General features: G+C 35.8%; 3 protein-coding genes across 3 annotated transcripts; 1 reads left to right on the forward strand and 2 right to left on the reverse strand.

Moving 5' to 3' along the window:
* The first annotated feature begins 470 nt into the window (after window positions 1–470).
* Window positions 471–2,704, forward strand: LOC129952934 (protein PTCD3 homolog, mitochondrial). Its single transcript, XM_056065914.1, has 2 exons — window positions 471–957; window positions 1,013–2,704. The coding sequence occupies exons 1-2, from the start codon at window positions 589–591 to the stop codon at window positions 2,651–2,653; spliced, it is 2,010 nt and encodes a 669-aa protein (XP_055921889.1). The 5' UTR covers window positions 471–588; the 3' UTR covers window positions 2,654–2,704.
* A 4-nt stretch (window positions 2,705–2,708) lies between these two features.
* LOC129952940 (probable palmitoyltransferase ZDHHC24) lies at window positions 2,709–3,991 on the reverse strand. The gene is made up of 2 exons (XM_056065922.1): window positions 3,503–3,991; window positions 2,709–3,438 (listed from the first exon to the last, which is right to left on the reverse strand). Exons 1-2 carry the CDS (start codon window positions 3,732–3,734, stop codon window positions 2,825–2,827), a joined length of 846 nt encoding a protein of 281 aa, XP_055921897.1. The 5' UTR covers window positions 3,735–3,991; the 3' UTR covers window positions 2,709–2,824.
* A 4,809-nt stretch (window positions 3,992–8,800) lies between these two features.
* LOC129952941 (probable palmitoyltransferase ZDHHC24) lies at window positions 8,801–9,804 on the reverse strand. Its single transcript, XM_056065923.1, has 2 exons — window positions 9,507–9,804; window positions 8,801–9,440 (listed from the first exon to the last, which is right to left on the reverse strand). The coding sequence occupies exons 1-2, from the start codon at window positions 9,739–9,741 to the stop codon at window positions 8,830–8,832; spliced, it is 846 nt and encodes a 281-aa protein (XP_055921898.1). The 5' UTR covers window positions 9,742–9,804; the 3' UTR covers window positions 8,801–8,829.
* Between the last annotated feature and the right edge of the window lie 3,993 nt (window positions 9,805–13,797).

The raw sequence follows: 13,797 nt of genomic DNA on the forward strand, positions 1-13,797 counted from the left end.
AAATTGAAATCAAAGCTGTTTTCAGGCATCTGTCATTCAGATATAACTATCCCAACACAATGTTTATTTGACTCATTTGACTCTTCAAGCTATGAGAAAAATTTAGAATCAATCGTAAATAAAATTTAAACAAAAATATATCGGTGATAAGAAATAGACATTCAAATCCATTCACATGCAGTTATGTTAACTGTTTTCTTCATTACATACATAATATTTGATATTTCTTGTAAATAGTTTGAAAGCTTTTATTGTTTGTAATAAGTATTAACCTGATAATTTTTTTTTTCAATAATTCTTGTATATTTGTGAATACGATCGTTTTTATCTAAAAGTCAAATAAAGAAAGCAATTTACCCTTATAAAATGAATCTATAGCAATGTGATCGCTCCCTTAGCCAAAACATTCATTCAATATACACGAATTCATTCTTACAGCTGTTTTGTGTTATGTCACTTGAAATCAAACATAACCATTTTCTATCTGTCATGTTGTGAAAAGCTGCAATTTTTCACACACGAAATTGGAGTTTTTTAATCATTTTCTGGCTTTAATTAACATAAAATAAATTTAGCATCAAAAGTAAAATGTTTTTGTCACGACCTTTCAACAAATTAACCCGTTTGCGGTGTCAATTACTCTCCACTTCGGCTAAAACGCACCTGAAAACAACCAACAGCAGCAGCAACACTTCCACAGCAAAGTCATCGTCGTCTTCGGCGGCGGTGGAAGAACACATTGAGATTCCCAATCGCATTCCTCGCAGCTCAACAGATATTCTCTTGGCTCTGTCCAGTACAGTGAAGCCTGATCCGACAGCTGCCCACTTCAAGTTCCACGATGATCCTTACCTCATTCCCATGTCCAATGTCACCAAGAGAACCTTCGCAATGGCACAGGAAGCTGGACGCAAAGCAGCAAAATGGATTAGAAACGAACATGGTCGATTTTTCATGGTGAGTTTTTAACACTTTAAGTTGATTCCAGATTGATCACGATTCCCATTTGTAGCACGAAGAAGCCCAACCACGAGTAGAAGCATTTGCACCTAAGATGGTTTTCACCGAGGAATCTGAAGTCGATGAAACATCCCTACAGGGCTTAATTCAAAACTCGGAAGTCACTGATGCAGTTTTCGTCTACAATTTAATGAAGACCAAAGGCCTACCAATTGCCGATGAGACCAAACAAAGTCTCCTCGAACTCATTTGCTTTTACAACAACGAAGAACCAGTTCCCGACGAATTCATCGAAGAGAAATGGTTCAATGATTCACAGAACCGATACAATCGCGTTAAAAAGACCTGGAAAGATGGTGATTTAGCCGAACAACTCTTCAACGAAATCGAACCACGAACACCCGAATCCTACGCTGCCATAATTCGTGGAATGGCCAAGTATGGTCAAGCAGAGAGGGCATATGCCCTTCTGCAGGATGCTACCGAGAAGCAAATCGAACTGGACACAAAAACGTTCAATTACGTCATCTCTGTTGGAGGTCTCCTGAAAGAAACCGCCGACTTACGATGGGATTTTTGCCAAGAAATGCTCCAGCAAATGAATCAACTCCAAATTAAGCCCGATTTGGGAACCTTAAACTCCTTTCTCGAAGTGGTTGGGACGTTCGGCAACTTTAAGATGGCCCGAGGAAGCACGCTGAAGATCTTGAGTACATTCAAGGCACTCGGAATAGAACCCAGCCTGGGAACCTACTACTACGTGTTGAACAACTTCTGTCGCGATCGTGCTCCCGTTTCTCATGTCCTTGTGGACATTCTGAATGAAATTGAAGGCAAGTCCTTCACCATAGCCCACCCCAAAGACGTCTATTTCTTCCTCGCAGCCATGGAAGTGAGCAGGAATCAACTGCATGATAAAAATGTGGCCAAACGAATCGATGACCTTTTGCACACTGGAAACAACTACGATCTTATTGGAGATTCCTACAAGGAAGGCATCTACTACCGCCACATGTTCGCCCTGCTCTCTCAAACCGAGCCACTCGAGGAATTCATGGTCACTTATGATCGCCTAGTCCCGAATATATACATCCCAGAACCCGGTATCATGGAGGAAATCCTCAAATCGGTGGAAGTGAATGGAGCTATTGACCTAATGCCTCGCATGTGGTCCGACATTGTTGCCTTTGACCTCGCCAACCGCGAGAACATCATCCACAAGACCCTCAAAATCATCACCGAGAACAGACCCAACCCCGAGAATCCAGACCACAATGGCCTCAATGAACACTTCGCCCGCATCGCCCTGGACATCTTCACAAAGGTATCTGAAGCCGCAGCCGACATGCGCTTCACCAAGAAGCTCCAATTCTCGGGGAAAATGGTTGGCGACATCCTAACGCTGTTCGTTCGTGGCGACGACTTCGAGAATGCCACCAAGATGTTTGAAATTATCGACAGGGATCAGCACAAGATTCCCGGATCACCGTCGGAGCAATCGTTGCTGGAATTCGTGCAGGCTTGTGTGGCCAATAAGGCACCAAGTTTGGCCGTGACTTGTTTGCAATATGCCGTCGAGAACAACATGGAGTCGATGCAGCTGGCGAGGATCATCAACAAGGGATTCACCCTGAACGAGGTGCATTTGTCCAAGCTGAAGAGTTTAGTGGGCGAGGGATTCCTGGCGGAGTAGGCATTTAAGAGATCGAAAGAGAGAAAATAAAGTTTTGTTGTAAAAATTTAAGGAATTTGTTGGTTTTTCTTTGAGATGTTTTTAAAAAGATTTTATTAAAATATTTGAACTAAGAAACTCGAGTGCAGAGAAATGACTAGGATTGAAAAAAAAGAATGTCCAAACAAGCGACTACCGATTCTTCTGAGTTGTTTTTAAGAATCCCTCCCAGTTGATGCCATCATGAGGCAATGGACTCTCCACAAACGGCGACATCCAAACCATCTTCATTCTTGTCCCCAAAACCATTTCAAGGTTCTTCTTCCAACCCAGATCATACTTGCACGCTCCTTTCTCATGGATAACGCCTCCTCTCAACACAATCTGTCCATGATAGACAATCAAAACCAACGAGTAGGCAAAGGCAATGACATTCAACTCGTAGATGAGCAAATAGAAATTCGTCCACGACGAATCCACCGTGAACATCAACATGGGAAAGACCATTTTGAATAGGGTAAAGAAGTTGGCGTAGGTTTCTGCATGCAGCCACCATAAGTAGACAGAATTGTAGACTGTTGTGTAGAGAGAGCCGATCATGAGGAAGATCAGGAACATGAGAAAGTATCGATGGTTTCGGTGTCCCACGCAACAGCCGGTGAAGAAACAGTGATGGTCGCGTTTGAGGATGCAGGTTTTACAGGTGCTGCAGTGCCAGGAGCGAGGTGGAGCCATTGTCTCGCACACGGAGCACATACGCCACATTTTTCTGAGATCATCATCGGTGGGTGGAATGAGCATTTCATCTGAAATCAATTGAGAACGTTGATTAGGAGTTGGAAATCATGATTGAAAGATGAATCGTCTTACTTTTAATACTGGTATCGACTAACATGCACGCCAACATGTTGCCTTTGATGTTCATTATGAGGAAGACTCCAGCTACCAGGGTGATCCAGTAGAAGAGACCTCCAAACTCATGGAATTCCGGCAGAACCACCGCCAGCTCAAAGACAAACGTTATTGGAATGAATGTAGCGATTAATAGGAAACATCCAATGTCGGCAAAAGTGCGTGGCAAGAAATTCTTTCGCAGGCGCATCTTTTACGGCGATTTTTGGAATTGAATAGAATCCAAAAATCAGAATTAAAAAGTTTTGTAGAGAAATTAAAAAGTCATGTGAGATTCTTTAGGTTTTGGAGTTAAAGTGAAATACTTTTTATCTTTTTTATGTGATTTTATTGTTTATTGATAATTGTTGCTATCATTTTAAACATTTGATAGTAAAATTTTGTTGATAAATTTGATCTAATGGATTATGAAAATAATGAATGAGTTTTCTTTTTTGTTTATATCTTATTACACATTGCACAGTTATGTGTATGTTTTAAGAAGAAGAGAAGAGTGTAATGCGAATTTTTTTTAAATAGGGTGTTTTGGATTAAACTTGAAACGTAACGTAAGTACGTAAGAGTGGTAATATCCTTCCTATTTCAGGACTATTAAATTAAGATTTGAATTTTTTCAAGGAGTTGTGATTAAAATTAAATTTATAAATTAGAAAAGAGAATTATTTTGTTTAGGGTTGTCTAATCATAGATTTTATTTTGAATAATACGCTATCTGGACAGCTGTCAAATTTGAGGTTGTCATCATTTCGTATTTGAGACGTAAAAACTATGCTGTTACACAAATTGGAATTATTGGGCCTTACCAATAATAAATCGCTAAACACGCGTTTGGGTATCTTTGAGTTAAATTTGCGTGTATACTAATAACCAATATAAACAAGGCTTTTACTAATTAACCTTCTATTACAATATCTACTACATTCTCTGTCAAAAAGACAGCATTGAATTGACATTAGTAAATTTGGCAAACATAAACAAATCAAAAATATTTGGTTAAAATTAAGTTATACAATATTTAAATTGAAATTATTGAGAGTTGGAAATAATAAATGGTTTGAAATTTTTGAGAGATAAAATAAGACTCACTTACTTAAGGTGGCGCTACAGTCCTGTGTGAACTAAGGCCTCACCTAACAAACTTCTCCATCTAACTTGGTCTCTAGCTTTATGCCTCCTGTTTCACGCTCTAAGTTGGGAGAGGTCACTTTCCTCTTATGCGCGGTCTTCCTCTACGCGCTGTCCTGTGGGTGAGGATTCGAAGACTTCCGGGCCGGAGCATTGGTTTAAATGCGTTCTACGTGACCCAGCCATCTTAATCGTCGCTGTACAGTCCTTACAGCTCGTCGTTCCACCTCCTCCTCCACTCCTCTTCGATGCATACGGGACCGTAGATCACACGAAAAACTTTTCTCTCGAACCGATAAAATAAGAACAAAACAAATTTTTGAGTAACAATTATTTATTACAATAAATGACAATATTCTACTTGTCTTCATAATTATCAAGCCATATTGCATCGCAATCAAATTCTGCAGTATCTTCAACATAATCCAGAGTGAAAATTTCATCAATTTCATAGCCGATCTCAGAAGGTTCCTCAGAAGGTTTTCCACTACGGTCTCCCTCTGAGATCAATTAAACTTAAATTGGTCGGCGCTTGCTGCTTGTAGCGGCTCCATCGGTCCCTTATAGCCGAATCACAAACACGCTTCAGCTTCGCCTTCGTCTGCGTTACGGTGGGCCTGCTTCGAGGATGCTTTGAATGACATTATTTCTATTATTTCATCCCTTCAAAGAGCAAATATTCTGTTTGTTGACATTTTTGTACAGCTGTTGAGCTGCCAAACAAAGTAAATTTTCAAATAATTAAACTAGAGCTTCCGTTTGTAGTCACATTAGGTGACATTACGTTCTTTTCCTTACGGTTGTCAAACAAACCGTGAGGACAAAGCTCCATTCTGGTACCATGCATTGAGTTTCTATGACTGAACTCGTAAACGTCAGGTGAAGCGGATGCTGAAGCGTGTTTGTGATTCAGCCATTACTTGTTTCGACGTCAATTCAAAGCTACTTGCCTAAAACATTCCAGCAATATTTTGCCACAAGTGGTCTAGCTACTTCGACCAGTAGCTCCTTCATTGCCATCGTCCAATTTGATGATCTGCTACGTTTTAAACTTTGTTTTTCAGCCATTTCTAAAATGAAGGATATATATTTAAAAAAAAGTCACAATTACATATTAAAATAAGTATTATTCGATTTACTTTTTAATCAAAATATTGCCACGAAAAATCAGCAGACGACAATCACAACAAATCTTAACTCTTGTGATCTGAAAAGAATTTGTTGCGTGTGCAGATAAATTTAACTTTAATTGAGTTTCACAACAATAAAATTTAACTGGGCCTTAAGTCCCAGATATAATAGACTTAACCGAAAGTAAGCTAATGTCAAAACCAAACGAAAAGTTATCAGAAGTTTTCGTCAAAACAAAAAGTAACCATAATGGATTCAAATAACTTAAGCAAATGCCAAACGAAATGCGTTTCAAATTTGACATTTGCTTAAGCTCGAGCCATTTAAATTGCTCTTGCGCGAAAGTTAGCGAAATTAAACGAAACATGGCAGAAAGTTTATTATGGTTAGTGACATATAAGCCTGCGTATTGGTTCGTTCCCTTAAGCTGGCTTAAGCTCGGTTAAGTCTAGTATAGTTGAGGATTTAGCCCTAAACCTAACTATTAAAATGTTTATTGGTAAGTCAAAATATTTAAAATCCAGTTAAATTTTTAATTGAATTTTAATTATTGGTAAGGCTCATTGAAAATATTAAAGTTAGCTAAAAACCATAGAATCCATTCTAATTTTATAAAAAACGCTTTTGACAGTGTTATATTTTTTAAAACTTTTTTCTGTGGGGCTATTGGAAAAACGTGGTCTATGCCCAAACTTCATAATCGATTCAAGAATTTAAAGATATGAGGCATACTCACGATTAGATGCAAGAAGTTTAGTAAAACTGCAAAGTTTTGTTAACCTTAGTGAACGCATTTTTAAATCTTACGCAACACTGAAGAAAATGTAAATATTTGACATTTTTTCTGAAATGACTTCGTTTTTGTTAATATTATTGTTGGTATTACGAAGATATCAATAAGAAGTAGAAACGAATATATTGCTGAATTACTCGTTAAATTTTAAGGGGCTCAATGCTTAATGTGAACTATACCTAAACGTTCAATTTTTTTTCCGTGTTTCATTTGACATTTCTCAATTGCACAAAATATTGCTGCTGTTCGCGATAGTCCACCTCAACGTCATCGTTGATGGACATTATGCATAAAGACCTGCATTTATACGCTTACAAGGTGCAATTGACTCAAGGATTATAGCCTTTTGATCTTCATTTAATGATTAATTTTCTAAAAGAAATGATGCAAATTTTCAACCCAGTGGATTCATCAATAAGCAGAATTGTCAAAAAAACAGTGCACAAAGAATGACTGTTTGGTGTGGTTTATGGGCTGGTGGCATAATCGGGCCGTATTTTTTCTAAAATGAGGCTGGTCAGGTATTTACTGCGAATGATGTTCGCTATCGTCAGAACACTCTTTACGGTCCGAGTTGGAAGATATGGATGTGGACGATATGTAATTTCATCTGATTTGATATCGTTGGACTTCTTTCTTTTTGGTTATTTGAAAGAAAAACAAAACGTCGATAAGTCAGCAATAATTCAAGAGCTAATGGATGGGATATTTCTGCAAATGACGGAATAGAACGTCAATTATTCCTCAGTGTCATCTAAAATTTGGAGGAGATCTGCCGAGGTTGGGGCTGTTATTTTGCCAGTATTTTGTTTCATAAATAATTGAACCATACCAATATTATCATAATAAAAAAAATGCAAATAATTTATTAAATTAGTTGTATTTTGTTCAAAATTAACATTGGCCCTTAAAATTTAACCACCCTTTACATACATTTAATACATTTTGAAATTTCCTTTTGACATCGAAATTTTCTGCAAAACCATACAAATTTCGTTAGTCGTTCATATTTTATCCTTGTTTTGGCGATTCTTGGTACAATTTTCAGAAATGAATTGCAACTGTCACTCAAGGACATTTGTTGAACTTTTAAACAATAGGAGAACTTAAGATAAATTTATGTTATTGCATAAATTAAATAACCGAAAGAAGAAAAAAGAACTTGGCCCTGTCTTTTAAATTTTCGTTTAAAATCGATTTTTTTATTTCAAATAGTCTCCTAAGACCCCGAAAGTGTTCCTCCAAAAAAATGGTGGCAGAAAAAAGACTCGATACAGCTAGCTAGGGACAGAGCCGGCTGGAGACGAATGTTGGTTGAGACCCAGGTCCCCCCCGGACTGTAGTGCCACGTTGAGTAAGTAAAGCTCATAACTTAGAGGATTTTTAACAGATTGACTTGAATATGTCTCTAAAAATGTGTACATTGTCTTTGAAAGTACGTGTGTTATCAACAACTTTTTGACAGTTTCCAGCAATTTTTTGACAAATGAAGCACCTGTGAAATGAAAGTTAAAAATTAGTATATATGATAAAATAAAAATTATTGGTTCATTATTATTAAAAAATTAGAGAAGCTCTGTTAGTCCAGCTGGAGACTCTGGAAAAAAGTAGACGTCATCATAAAAACACTGTAGAGCCGGCATTTCGGAAAAAAGTTATCACTGTGTTATATATAATAACATCCCGTTTCTGTTATAGTAAAAATTGTATAAGTCTATTTTTTTATTCCTAACTTTCTTTAATTTTTGTTTAAGAATTTGAATAACTTTAGACTACATAGCACATGACATATCACAAAAATTTAAAGTAAAGGAACAGATATAATTTTATATGATGGTGTTCATATGTAATTCTTTTTGGGCTATTCTTTTTAAAATACCATCATTATATTTAAATTTTAATCAATTTTCAAAAATTAAAAATTTCTTCAAATGTCAAGAGACAGAAAAAAAAATAACAATACACTTCAATTTTAAATAGTCAACTCCATTCTAACTCCACTCAAATTGTGTTATTTTCTGTGTCCTTAAGTTCTGTCAGTGTATCAAAAATTTTAAAACCCTTTTTATATTCCGATGTTTATTGCACGGCTCTTCAAAGAACATGTTTGGTTCTGACACCATCGACTCTTTTTCATCATTTTGTACGTGTCTTTAGATTAAAAAAATTATTCGACTCCAAGAACAAATATTTAACACATTTTTTTCTTTCAAAGAATTTATTCAATAAACATTTCTCAACTGTCTTTGTTTCCTTCATGTTGCATTTCCCATTCGACTCCATTATGTGGTAATTGACTTTTTATGAGAGGTGACATCCAAACTCTACTCATATTCCCTCCAAAAACAATTTCAAGATTTCTCCGCCAACCAAGATTGTATTTATACTTTCCGCGTTCATGACAAACTCCACCTTGTAGAATTATACTCCCATGGTAAACAAACAGCAATACCGAATAAACAAATGCCAAAATATTCAAATTATAAATAATCAATGTCAGATTACTCCAAAATGATCCTGTCACAAGCATTAACAAAGGACATGTCATTTTAAGCACTGTCAGACAGTTTCTATAGATAGCTGCTTTGACATACCATAAGTACAAACTATTGTAAACTAGGGCGTATGTGGAACCAATAAGTAAATAAACAACAAACATCATAAAATATCTATGATTCAAATGACCAATGCAACATCCTGTGAAAAGACAATGGTGATCTCGTTTGACAATGCAAATCTTACACACCTTGCAGTGCCAGGACCGTGGTGGAACTAGTTTCTTACAAATGTCACAATTTCGCCAAAGTTTTAGTTTATCATTCTCTGTTGGTGGTTTCAATGTGATGGCTAAAATTAATTGAGTATTAATTTGTTTCTATTTTTATCACGAGACTGACTGTGAAACTCTCTTACTATCGACACTTGTATCCAACATCATGCAAGCTATCATATTGCCTTTTATTTGAAAGACCAAAAACAGTGCAGCAATCATGGTGAAGGTGTGAAAAAATCCACCAAACTCATGGAAAACCGGCAGCACAACTGTCATCTCGAAAATATATGTCACTGGGGTAAATATGAATATTAAAAGAAAACAAGCAATGTCAATGACTCGTCGAGGTAAGATATTTCGGCGAAGTTTTGACATTGTGATGTGAGATATCTATACCGGTCACCACCGAAATTCAAATTTTGTGATGTTTACGTGATGAGAGATTTGGTAATACTAAACTTTTAAATCACATGAATATATGTCACGCTAATAATCTTATCTAACCAAAAGTTGTAAATAACTTTATGGTAAAGGTATCTGATAAGCTTATAAGCTTTTGAGGGAAGTTAATAAGTGCTATGACAGGGTTAATTTGAGGTTTGTTAGTCAAATAGGTATGTGTAAAAAGCTGAGTAAATACATAAATATTTAGAGTGTACTTTCACTTTTAGATTTGTATAGGGTGTCTGCTACAAGATTTTATTTAGATATCCAAGAAAATAGTACATTTAAAGAGAAATAAATATATATTTGTTTTAGTCACCCGTGTGTGGCTCTAAGTACTTCACGAATTCACGAGGAATCTTGATTGGAATAGGAAAATTTGGCATAGATGTTTTAGATGTAATAAAATCACACCAAATGCATATTGAATTATATTTAGGAAGAGAGTTTAAAGTTCCAGCTAGTTTTTATTATGCGGAAGGTGAATACATTAGAATTCACCATTGAAGTTTTAGACATTGTATTTTTAAAAGTGTTTGATAAGCCAGCTGTCAAACATTGTATGACATTTACGTACGTTAAGTTACGTTTTATATGAATTTTCAGCCGAACAGCCTCTACATATTTTATACTCCGATCTGCTTTTGTTTTAATGTCCTACTGTAAGCTTGATAATATGTTAAAATTTCAAGTTCCTTAAGATATCGTTTAAATAGCTATCCCTGGAAAGATTTGCAGGATTTAAGTTATCACAGATTTTTCATACATTTCAATACCTGTTGCTTGAGTATTGTTTGTATTTCGGTATATGGGATTATTGACGTAAAAACGGCCTTCTGCGTGGTCCCGCATAAATCGAATTAATGTTGGACTAAGTGAAAGCGTTAAATTACTTGGTCAGGAAACTTTTTCAGGCAATTGAGACATAATTGGTCATATCGTCCATCTAATGACGCTGGAAAAAATGCCGATGCTAAAAGTTAACCAATGTTAAGAAATAACCAATTTTTAAGAAGAAATAACGTAAGTTCAAAAACAACATGGGTTATAAATAATAAAATTAAATAAATAAATTGGGTGGCACAACAGTCCGTTTGAGAACTAGGGCCGCACACCATTCCTGTGTGCGAGTACTGTTGTCAGGGATGGAATCCGAACGGCTTATTTTGAGAAAGAACTTTTTATGACAAGAATTACTCTTTGAGAATTTGTCAATTCCATCCAAGAGGCAGTACCCGTGAAAAAACTTTAGTCGGCATAGGCAGGGATCATCCAACGCACTAACTATCATGCGACGGGTACTACGGCTTTAAATAATAACCTGGTTTAAAAATTAATAAGGTTACAAAATCTCAGAAGAAAATGATGTTAAAAAATAACCGATGTTAAAAATGATCATTTGAAAAATAACTAGGGATTAAACGCAGAGAATGACATAAACCATGTTAAGAAAACAACCGAATTACAAAAATAACTGAGGTTGAAATATAAACGAAGGTTATACAAAAATAACCCAGCTTATAAAACAACCTACTTTATAAAAAAATGCTTTAAGAAATAACTAAGGATGCAAACAAATGAGATTATAAAATAACCTAGATTTGAAAATAAACAAGGTTTAAAAGTAGCCAAGGTTCAAAAATAACCTAGATATTAAATAATCCAAGTTCCAAAATAACCCATGTTAAGTAAAAAATCTAAGTTACAAAATAACAAAATCTATTTGGAAACCTGGAAATATGTCAATAAAGATTATTTTCAAAAGATCATTTATATCACGAAGTTGTCAGGACTCAATTCTCATCTAAAAGTCAATTTTTTGGAATTAATTTATTAATCTCTAAATCGCACTTGACTTTCTTAATGCCAGAAGTTCTTGACTAAGTTGCAGAACATAGGCACAGGTTTTATAATAACCCATGTTTTATAATGACCCAAATGGCAAACATTCTGAATTTGTCAGATGGCATATGTCAGCGCTACCAACTCAAAACCACGACATGAATTGCACTTTACTTTGAAAGGCTTTTCACGCAAAGTCCAAAACCCGGTTTTCGCGAAATTATCGGTTTTCTCCGAAAACCAAGTTTTTCCATACATTTTTGGTAAACCTCAAGTTTTCGTAAGCCACAAGTTTTACTCGAAAACTAGTAGCAATGCAAAGTTGAAGTAAACAAACAAACCTTTTGAAACATTCAGCGCTCAAATTAATGTAAACAAAACAGCCAATGGCTGCTCTCAAAACAAATATTTCATTTTAAAATAAATTTAGTCGTGGTAAGTAACATTATTTATAAAATTTCCTTACAAAGTAAGAATTATTGCTTTTGTTTTTTATTTACAGAATATAGAGAGTAAAAAAAAACAAAAAAAGGAAACTTTGGGAGGGCTGCGTGGCAGCAGAAAAAATTGCGAGAAAATTTGCCAAAGTCATAGTTCGTGATTACGTTTCTAAGGGATGCATCTTCGCACTCGTCGCCACAAATATGTTCGACGCTTTCACTTACTACCTGGAGAAAGACTTTCCGGTAATTCCGTTCAATCACAAGGGTTTGGGAGATATGAGAAAGGCGATAAGTTCAATTGTGGAGGAGAATATGTATAAAAAAATGTCTGGTGGAGAGGCTATTTCGCAGCGGGCTGCGAAAATTTGCAACAAAACATTCCACAATGTGGGAATCGTTGTTCCAGTGAATAAAACCACAACAGTGGGCTATCGCAGCTTAATGATCAGCCGGCCAACATAATGAAGATCCTCAGTGCATTTTACAAACCAGGCGAGTCCTCAAAGGAAGAAGCCAAAGAGATAGTAATGGAGAAATTGCAGCGTATCTTAACAGCTTCAGTGATCGCTTTGGATATATGTGATTTTAGTACGAATGTGGTACTAGGAATTGACCTTTTCTGCTCCGACCATAAGGACCTTCATGAAATCGTTTTCAACCATGGCTATCAATCAGTTGTTTGAATGGCCACAATAATATGGCGATTCCGAAGGCACATTTGGCTATTAAGCTCCCTGCAACTAAATGCAGGCTTAGAACGCGTTAAGAGGAAAACAGATAGACAGATTAATGTAGTTTCTCTTGCAAAAGAAAGTACATAATCCATCAATAACGGAAGCCGAAGAGGTGTCAAATTCAACATTCCACCACAGCAAAGTATCGGAAAAAAACACTCTAAGTCCATCCAACTCATTAATCGAAGTCTCTAATCGACACGAATAACTAAAAATTAACAGCCAAATCAATAAACGTGAAATAACGAAGGATTAGGTATTATTCCATGGACTAAATTCAAAATGATTTGAATAAAACAAAATCCCTACTATGTGACGTTTAATAAGTTAAACCACCAAATAAGGTAGTTTAGTGAAGGAATAAGATCCAAATCTGTCAAATTTATTCCGAACTAAAAAAATAAGTGAATATATAATTTTGTTTTAATAATGTGTGCTAGACTTGTCAAGTTTTTCAATTATTTGACAATCAGACATCAAGTAACTGAAACACAAAAACATACAAAAACTGGTACGATCGGGCGCAAGTGCTTAGCGAGGAGGATTTCAGGAAGAAATGTAGGTTTTCCAATAAAAATGTGAGGAAACTTACTGCGGTTGTTAAAGATGACCTAAATAGGGGCAAAAGAAGGGGTCAGAAGATCAGAAAATAGATACAAAACAAGCAATTGAAAAATTATAGTAATTTTAAAACACATATAAACAATTTGCTGTCAAATCCTATACGAAAAAACCCAAGTCTGTGGAAGTTAGTGGAAATTTCAAGTTACTAAACAGGAATTGGTGGTAGCACACACAAGTTGTTGTTGTTTCATTCTTATATTCAATTATAAATTCGGCAAGCAGCTGCCTTAAACTGTGAGTATAAAATTTCATACAAAAAACCTCCAACAGGAATTATGTTTATCGTAAGGGATTTTTGGTAACCGTCACTTTACTATTCCACGAAAATTTTTGGTTATATGCAT

Source organism: Eupeodes corollae, chromosome 3 (genome assembly GCF_945859685.1).
Source record: "Eupeodes corollae chromosome 3, idEupCoro1.1, whole genome shotgun sequence".
NCBI classification, from domain to species: domain Eukaryota; kingdom Metazoa; phylum Arthropoda; class Insecta; order Diptera; family Syrphidae; genus Eupeodes; species Eupeodes corollae.

Coding starts and splice junctions, on each gene's coding strand:
- LOC129952940 (XM_056065922.1), bottom strand. CDS start 3,734: ATGCGCCTGCGAAAGAATTTCTTGCCACGCACTTTTGCCGACATTGGA. Junction 3,439..3,502: donor AGTCGATACCAGTATTAAAA/GTAAGACGATTC, acceptor AATTGATTTCAG/ATGAAATGCTCATTCCACCC.
- LOC129952934 (XM_056065914.1), top strand. CDS start 589: ATGTTTTTGTCACGACCTTTCAACAAATTAACCCGTTTGCGGTGTCAA. Junction 958..1,012: donor AACATGGTCGATTTTTCATG/GTGAGTTTTTAA, acceptor TCCCATTTGTAG/CACGAAGAAGCCCAACCACG.
- LOC129952941 (XM_056065923.1), bottom strand. CDS start 9,741: ATGTCAAAACTTCGCCGAAATATCTTACCTCGACGAGTCATTGACATT. Junction 9,441..9,506: donor GTTGGATACAAGTGTCGATA/GTAAGAGAGTTT, acceptor AATTAATTTTAG/CCATCACATTGAAACCACCA.